Source organism: Orycteropus afer, unplaced genomic scaffold (genome assembly GCF_000298275.1).
Source record: "Orycteropus afer afer isolate SDZICR_OR568_19922 unplaced genomic scaffold, OryAfe1.0 scaffold00109, whole genome shotgun sequence".
Lineage (NCBI taxonomy): Eukaryota > Metazoa > Chordata > Mammalia > Tubulidentata > Orycteropodidae > Orycteropus > Orycteropus afer.
In genome coordinates, this window is record NW_006921696.1 from 4,990,625 (window position 1) to 5,000,161 (window position 9,537).

At 41.5% G+C, this 9,537-nt stretch overlaps 1 protein-coding gene across 1 annotated transcript in view; it reads right to left on the bottom strand.

Annotated features, from left to right (window-relative positions):
- LOC103199299 (vomeronasal type-2 receptor 1-like) overlaps window positions 1-9,310 on the bottom strand; it is a 25,171-nt gene extending 15,861 nt beyond the window's left edge. Inside the window, exon 1 of the mRNA XM_007943560.1 lies at window positions 9,072-9,310. Coding sequence (XP_007941751.1) covers window positions 9,072-9,310 — 239 coding nt within the window. The remainder of the gene's footprint in view (window positions 1-9,071) is intronic.
- Window positions 9,311-9,537: the final 227 nt, after the last annotated feature.

The window sequence follows — 9,537 nt, forward strand, 5'->3', positions numbered from 1 at the left end:
GAGTCGGCCCCGACTCATAGCGACCCCTCCTTGGGTTTCCAAGGCAGTATCACTACGGAAGTAGATTGCCCCATCTTCCTTCAAAATGATACTTCTCCAAATTTTAGTTTGAATTTCTAGATCGGTTATAGGTAAAAGTGAATGACTCAAAAATAAAACTATTACCAGATCAGCCCCAGCCCAGCTTCTGAATACCACATAGGCCAGGCCCACCATGAGGACTCTCATACTGTAAGAGAAAGCTGCATTACATGAAGGGTTGTTAAGAGGCTTGGAGGACATTAGGGTTGCGTACTGATAGGAAGAGACTATTGGCAACTGTGGGCACAAATGAATTATATAGTTATAATTCTGAAGGAAATATATCAATATTTTTTAAATAAGGAAAGTTATTAATACTCAAAATCTAAAAGTATAGATTTTAGATTTTGAGTATTAATAACTTTCCTTATTAATTTTGAGGATGGATGAAAGTTTTGGGAAATACATTAACCTCGTACAGTATAAACATGAGCAGTCTGAGTTTCAGTGAGAGCAGGTTGAGAAACAAGCAAAATACCCACAAAATGTCTGTGTTACTGATCCACATTCAGGACAAGGTACTGGTTTGGACACCCTGGACCAGATGAATCAAGCTTCATGAGTCAGAATGTCATCAGCCTTGTCAGCAGCAACAATGAAGGTCAGAAGACACTGTAGAAATGCTTTCAAAACCCCCTCAGGCACTCTACCTCTCCCACTGATTATAGGTAAGATCCCTGAACAGAATACAAAAGCAACTATCAGAAAACACACACACACACACACACAAAAAAAAAAAAAAAACCTCACTGCCATGGAGTCGATCTCAACTCATAGTAATTCCTCCTTGGGTTTCCAAGGCAGTATCTCTACAGAAGTAGATTGCCCAGTCTTCCTTCTGAGAAGTGGCTGATAGGTTTGAACTACTAATCTTTGGTTAGCAGTCAAATGCCTTAGGGCCTACAACACCAGAGCTCCCTATCAGAGGACCTTGAAAATTAAACAAAAATAGGTAGACAAGAGGGACTCGAAGAACAACCCGAAAGGTGGTGACTTCCTATGAGTTTTGTTTGTTTGTTTGCTTGTTAGATTCTGGTCTTGCTGCTTTGCCTCTCATATCTATCTCCCAGCTTAGACTTTTGATGTTGTGTGCTGATTCTGACTAAGAGCAACCCTATAATAAGTCAGAGTAGAACTGTCCCATAGGGTTTCCTTGTTGTTGGTTGTTGTTAGGTGCCGTCGAGTTGTTTCTGACTCATGCAAAGCAGAACGAAACACCCCGTGATCCTGCACCAGCTCCGTGATCCTTGCTATACTTGAACCTATTGTCACAGCCACCATGTCAATCCTTCTCATTCAAGGCCCTCCCTCTTTCATCAACCCTCCACCTTACCAAGCATGACATCCTTCTCCAGGGAATGGTCCCTTCTGACAACATGACCAAAGTAGGTGAGACAAGTCTGGCCATTCTCGCTTCCAAGGAGCATTTCAGCTGCACTTCCTCCAAGACAGATCTGTTAGTTCTTTTAGCAGTCCAGGGGGACTGGAACAGAATGAGGAGTGAGTCTCAGGGATCCAGGTAAGGAGAGGGAACCCAGGCCACTCCCCAAAGCGGCAAGGTGGGAAAGTGGGAGAAAGGAGAGTAAAAGGCCAGGGGGACCAGAACAGAGCAAGGAGTCAGTCACAGATATCCAGGTGAGGAGAGGGAACCCAGGCTATACCCCAAAGCAGCAAGGCAGGAAAGCGGGGAAAGGACAGAAAAGGCAAGAGGGACCAGGACAGAATGAGGAGTCAGCTGCAGGGATCCAGGTAAGAGGAGGTTGGGGAGGTTTCCAACAGCTAAAGGAGACAAACTTGTCTGTAGTTTGTCCAACTATGGTGACGTGTTGCTGTGAGTCTTGAGGCTGTGCTACTGGTGTTTCCAACCCAGCAGGGTGCACATGGTGCACAGGTATTAGCCCAGCTTGCAGACTGAGACAGACTAGGAAGAAGGAAGAAGCCATCCACTTCTCAAAGAATTGGTCAGGGAAAACCTTATGAATAGAGAAACACTGTCTGATACATTACTGTGCAACTTTATAAATAGGGTTTCCTAGGCTGTAACTTTTATGGGAGCACACTGCCACATCTTTCTCTGATGGATCTGAACCCCTAATCTTTTGGTTAGCAGCTAAGCACTTGTCTTAGGCTGGGTTCTGTAGAGATGCAAAACCAGTGAAGCCTACAGAGAGACAGAGAGAGAGAGATCTCAAGGAAATGGCTCATGCAGTTGTAGGGGCTTGCAAGTCCCAAGTCCATGGATCAAACATCAAGCTGGAGGCTTCTCCTGACTGACTCAGCTTCAGGGGCTGATGAACCCAAGATCAGCAGGCAGTATAGCAGGCTGCTTTGGAGGATGGTGAATCCAAGGAGGGCAGGTAAAATGGCAGATTATTGGCTCACAGGTTGCAAAGGCAACAATTCTAAGATTGGCAGGCAACACAGCAGGCCAGTGGTTCAAGTCCAGGAAGTGGAAATAATGATGAGCCAAAATGCAAGATCCAAAATGAGCAAAACGTAGAGAACTTTCCCAAAGCATTTCCATATATCCTGGAAGCAGGCCACACCTGGAAGGACACTCCCTTTCAATTGAATGCTTACCCAGATCTCATTATGGGAGTGATTAAATTATATCCAATCTCATCATGGAGAATAACTATGTTATAACTGCTAAACCACTTAGAATCATGGCCCAGCCAAGTTGACACAACCTTAACTATCACAGCACTTAACCATTGCACTACCAGGGCTTCATAGAACTGTAAGTGCTAACAAAAAAAGCTTAAAAAAAAAAAAAAATCCCTCTTTCTAGGCAGAGAACCAATAGCCCAGGCTAGCCTCAGTAATAGAGTTGAATACCTGGGACAGCAACGCAGGCAGCAGAAATTGCACGTGTTCTTTTCTCCAGTCACTTTGCCTTGGAACAAACTCAGTCACAAGGATTACATACCTTTCTAACTCACCACCTTTTGGGTGGTTCTTTGAATCCATCTTGTCTACCTAGGCTGAAGATCTATATTTTATAGCCAGAACACCAGTAGTAGAGGCTCATGGGAGCCAGAACTGTGAGGAAAGTCATTAAATGGGAAAAAATTGGTGAAATGGCTATTACATCTGTATACTCACTCATAAGCTACACATACATGGAACTAACTGAAAAAAAAGGTATCAAAGGGTTTTAAAACAAGTCTAGATCACTGCCCAGGTTCCATAACTGACTCCAGAGTGGCACATACTCAGGTAAGACCAGAATAGCACAGCAAAGGTTTAAAAATAAACTGATATTGGAACTAGCACCCACAGAAGATGGGTTGAGGTTTGTGATTTGAAACTCACCATGTTGGCTACTTCCTAAAACAAACATACAAAAAAAAAAAAAAATCAATGTCCTCTAGAAGGTTTTAACAGGATCCAGTGCCTTATAACAAATATTCAAAATGTCCAAGATACAATCCCAAATTACTCAACCCACAAAAAACAAGGCAAAGCTCTTAAATAACTCAAAGGAAATGTCAGTTGACAGATGCCAACCCCAAAATGGTTCCAATATTGAAATTATCAAAGATTCTAAAGTAACTATTATAACAAGCTCCACAAAATGAGTGAAAGCTCTCTTGAAAAAAGTTGTAAAACAGAAGTCTCAGGGGAAAAAAGTTATTTAAAACATGGAAATTTTAGAAGTGAAAAACCCTTAGCTCAGTTCACTTCTTGTGGAAGCTGCCCTAATGAGATTTCAGGCCTAGCCTAACCACTGCCTTGTCTGTCCACTTCATATGCTCTTCTGTCATGATGGCAGCAGCTCTCTTTGTCCAACCCCTAACATCCCCCAGAATTCTCTTCTCTTGTAAAGAAGATATCTTGCTTTATTCCTGGTCCTACCTCTTGTACCATCTCTGTATAGCAGACTGCACTTGAATATGTACCACCTTTCTCAGTCAATTCTCCATACCTGAAGCAATGTAAGGAATTGCAAAGTTCTCCAACTCTGTTGCTTGGAAAGTTATTTCCATCAAGTATTAATAGATAGCCACTCAAAAAATTTAAAAAAAAAAATCTGTTGTGAAATAAATAGGAAATTCTGCATACTTTGTCCCTTCTTAGTCATTGACAATCCACATTATATATTAAAGATTCTGCAATGTCTTGGGGGTTACCCAAATTTATTTGACCTCATAACCCTTGTTTCAAGAACATTCATCAATTTGTGGAATAGTCTTAAAGTAGAAAAAGAAACTTGGCTAATTCATAGGGCCTGAAATACAACCACAACCATACCTAACATTTCACCTTGTATACATTAAACCTCTCTGAGCCTCAGTTTTCTCACGTGAAATAGTGCTATAACATCTCTTCAACCAATTGTTATTAGTCAGAACTTAAAAAACATTAGTTCCCATCCCAAGAGCTTCACCCTCGAAAAACAGGCTCAGGTCCAAATGTCTTTTTAGTTCATGAGCAGAGAAAATAAAAAAGATAGATTACAAATACAGGAAATAAATTATATTGGGTTTTTGTTGTTGATGTTTCAAAAGGTTTATACAGAAGTTGAAATCAGCTCATTGGCACCTCTCTGAAGCAGGCACTGGAGGACTTACCCCCTACTGCATAGACCCTGTTGACTCTCTGACCTCACTGTGGACATTTTTCTGTTTCTTAAGCACACTACCAGATATCCCTCTTCTCAGCAAGAACTAAAACCATGCTCATGCCCTTCTCCATTATCCTGTGGGGCAAACTGATCACCTTCTACTCCTTATCTCATTACATTTTTCAAGAGAAAAACCTTTTATATTGCTTTTCTCAATATATAAGTGATAACAGAACCAACTCTTACAAATTTCCGAAGACAGTAAAACTTGTCTTTTTCATTGTTCCATCTGACGCTTTTTTATCTTTCTCTTTCCAAAATTTTAGCACTCACCATTCTTTTCTCTTTCATTCCAAATGCCTCAGCCCCTTATACAACGTTTGACTTACCTGATCCATCACTATAATAGTTCATTTAAGCAAAGTCTCCCTCTATATTCTCATATTTAAAATTTTCCTCTTCTTCTTTTCATACTGCACATTTGCCAAACTTTTATTTCCTCAGAGCAACTAGGATCAGGTGAAAAATAATATGTCATGAGGTGTGAATGACTGGTAGCCACTCTCCTCCACTCTCGATGCCAAATGAATTATAGAACATTTAGGATTATTAGTGCTCTATTAGTGCTCCTCTGTTTCTTGTTCTCTACTCCTTCCTGAGTACACAAGAACACTACACTTCCCGGCCTCATGCACTTTGATGGGAGACTCTCACTTCCAGATCAAGAATTTAAGTTTTGTACCACCTCCCCACCCTGTCTTCCCCTGTTACAGTGACAGTAGAAGCCCATGTGTTGAGATGGCAACATCATATGAAGGAAGAAGCCTGGATTCCTGACTTATTGGACAGAGGGAAGCCATCATAGATGCACATTGGACTTTATGCCAATGAGAAAAGAATGTTTGTTATGCTAAGCTTCTGAAGGAAGCTCTGGTAACATAGTTCCTAAGGCACTTGACTGCTAACCAGAAGGCTGGTGACTCAACCCACCAGCCACTCCTCAGAAGGAAGGTTGAACAATCTACTTCCGTAGTGATACTGCCTTGGAAACCCAAGGAGGGGTCGCTATGAGTCGGGTCTGACTGGATGGCACATAACAACAACAACAGTAAGCTTCTGAGACTCCAGGGCATGTGTGTTGGAGCAGCTGATGACTACTTACCCTGATTAATGAAAACACCATCTATTTTGACTTTCAGATTTTATATGGAAACTGACAACCAGTATTAGCTCTTTCTTTCAGCAGAAGTTTAATCATTACATTCCCTTTCTCAGTCTCATGGACATTTCACCAGTTTGTTGGGAAAGAATTTTAGTGGGGATGTGGTAGATATATGAAATTATCAGTAGTTTGCCTCAGATATCAAATTAAATGTTTCCACTGAGGCACCAAGTACAATAGATATGAAATTCCCAATTTAGGTGCCAAAACAAAATTCATAAATGTCAAAATAGGTGACCAAGAACTGGTAAGATGTCTTCAACCCACAAATGGGACAAAAAGAAAAAAACCTTGAAAGATTGAAGATAGTAGAAGTATTTGTGAGATTTCTTTGAAGATAGTTTCAGCTATTTTGTAAGTGCCACCCATACCTCCAAAGGAAGGTTATAGACTGCTACTTCCTATCCACTAACTTAGTGAAAGAGGCTCCCAAGAGACCATTTGGAGTGATAGGTAGGTGTCTGTTATGGATTGAATTCCTTAAAAAATATGTTGAAATTCTAACTCCTATACCTGTCAATGTGATTCTGTTCAGAATCAGTTTTATTTTGTTATGTTAATGTGGCAATACCAGAGCACTAATACCAGGGTCCTAAACCTAATCACTTATAAAAAGGCATACAGACACGCAGGGGAAATGACACAGATGCACTTACAAGAAGCAAAGGAATGTCAAGAATTGCCAGCAGTCCCAGAATCCAGGAGAGAGGTCCATGGAAGGGATCAACATGGCCAAGGCTTTGATTTGAACTTTTAGCTTTCAGATGTGTGAGATAATAAATTTCTGTTATTTTAAGCCACCCACTTAGTGGTATGTTTTTGTTCTGTCAGCACTGGGTAACTAAGACAGTGTCCCTTGCAGGACTATAATGTACAGTTGTACAAGCTATACACTGTACATTCCTAGTAGGCAGAATAAACATTTTAATGAACTGTTTTACTTATGATCATTGCCTGGAAGAAGATAGTAAAATGTCTAAAGGAAGAAGAGCTTTGTGTAATGGACACAAAGATACTTTTTGGTGTATCCATGTTGCTCCTATGCAATTATGGAGACACGTAACTGAACATTGTCTGCTACATACCTGAGGAATCTAGGGGCAAGAGACTGTAGTCATTGACCTAAGGTAGTAGGGCAGAAAAGGAGCCCTAGTGGCACAGTAGTTAAGTTCTTGGCCACTAGCTAAAAGGTCAGAGGTTCCAGTCCGAACCCACCAGTGGCTCTACAGGAGAAAAGACTTGGCAATCTGTTCTGGTAAAGATTACAGCCTGGGAAACCCTGTTGTTGTTGTTATGTTGTTACGTGCTGTCGAGACGGACTGACTCATAGCAACCCCTCCTTGGGTTCCAAGGCAGTATCACTATGGAAGTAGATTGCCCAATCTTCCTTCCAAGGAGTGGCTGGTGGGTTTGAACCATCAGCCTTCTGGTTAGCAGTCAAGTGCCTTAGGCACTATGGGCATTTCTATTCTATCATACAGGGTAGCTATTAGTCAGAATTGACTCAGTGACAATGGGTTTGGATTTTTATGAGTTGGAAATGGCTCAACAGCATACAACAACAACAGTTAAGGTAGAAAGAGAAGAGACTGCAGTCACATTTGAAAGGTAAAGCAAATATCCTTTGGTAGGTCAAAATCTGTGAACTCAGAGTCTGGATGTGGAACCCATGGCAGGAATGCTGGTCTGAGATTCTCAGCAGAAAGCCATGGAAACCAACAAAGACAATGTAGGTGGGGTAAACTTCAGGAAAACAAGAAGCTGGTCAGAGAAGCAGAGCAGTTGGTCAAAGGAGAGTCTTGCTTTGTCACAGGAATTCAAATTACAAAAGTCCCCCACAAGAAAGAAAATCAGCTTAAACACCTGCCACGTCCAGGGGACATGAAGCTGTGTTCTGACAGCACAGGCCAAGTAAGAGCTTCCACTATTCTTTTCCTCTCCTCTCTCCTGGCACCCAAGCACAGAGGGACCAGAAAAGGCAGTGAGTAGGCTAGGAGAAGAGAAGAAGAGATGAGCCAGATCACAGTCCTCTTCTGGCAAAGGAATCCCCCACCTACAAATGGTTCAAAATGAGAGAAGGGAGAAGATTTCACTACAGAGCAAGCTAGTTTGGAATCTGATAGGGGGAAGTGGTCGTTCAGTGACAGAATTCTCACCTTGCATGTGGAAGATCCAGGTTCAATTTCCTGCCAGTGCACCTCATGGCCAGCCACCACCTATCTGTCAGTGGAGACTTTCATGTTGCTATAAAGATGAGCAGGTTTCAGTAGACCTTCCAGGCTAAGCCTGACTAGGAAGGAAAGCCTGGCAATCTACTTCTGAAAATCAGCCAGCAAGAACCCTGTGGATCACAGTGGTCTGATCCCCAACCAATCATGGGGATGGGGCAAGAGCAGGCAACGTTTTATTTGGTTGTGCATGCAGACTCAGCAGCAGCTAACAACAACATTACCTGACCAGGAATTCTCTTGCAAGACTAGGGCTGTATTTTGAAAGCCAGAGTGACCTTAACGTATTATATAAAATGAGAGAAAACCCCCCACCACCACTAATTAATTTTAAAAGGACAGTGGGAGGAAAAGAATAATGTTGTGTTTTTATTGCATCTTATAATTAGTCAATATGCCAGCTATACTTGAGTTAAAAATACTTTCAAGTCAAATTTGATTGAAATTATGTCTGGACAATGACGATGATTCCAATTTTTTGAAGCCCAATTTCCATTCTAATAACAATTGAAAATAAACCTATAGCATTGCATAATTCTGAATCAGTCCTTCTCAAACCTTCATGTGGCCACAAATTACCAAGAGGTCTTATCAAAATGATAGTCTGATTCAGCAAGTCTAGACTCAGCCTAAGAGTCTACATTTTTCACAAGCTCCCAGGTGATACCGGTGCTGCTGGTCTACTGACCAAACCATGAGAAACAATCTTCTGTATCATATAAAACCTGCGTTGATTCTTCCTGTAATACAGCAGTGGGAAGGGACCCACTTGAAACCAAGACTTTCTGAAGCTATCCTAGAATGTCAACCCTGGAGAAATTGAGGTACAGAAATAGGAAGTCCTATTCTGGGTCAAATAGATAGTGTTAGAATCAGGGGTAGCTCCAGTCCAAGACACCCCCACACTCACCACTCTTTTCTCCCTCAATCCCCACCTGCAGTGGATGTAAAAAAGAAAAAAAGAATGGCTTACCCTTCACATTTTGCTGATACTGTCTCCAAAATAGACTCATTTGCTGGGATGGTCCTGGAGTGAATAGGAAACAGTCCTCCAATGACAAGTGAATGGTTTTTGGCATCTACATACCCATTCAAATCAAACTTGCCAAGTAACCGACATGTCTGTTCTTTCTCTTCTTCACTTTTAATGCCCAAATCAGCCAGTAAAGAAGCAAGCAATCCAAGAAGTAAGACTTTCTTTCTGATCACCATTTTAACAAGGTGAATTTGCAGGAAATGGTTAGTGTTAAAATTATACAAGCTTTTGTGTGGCATGTTGATCCAGTGTCACCACCAGCCTGGGTATGCCACATCCCAGTGGACTCAGCTTGCTGCTACTTGCCACATAATTGTCACACCTCATTCAATCACAGAGCCTCACACTCACTCACAATTTATGGATCTGGACTAGAAATTGAATAATCCTTTTGGAAAAAAAC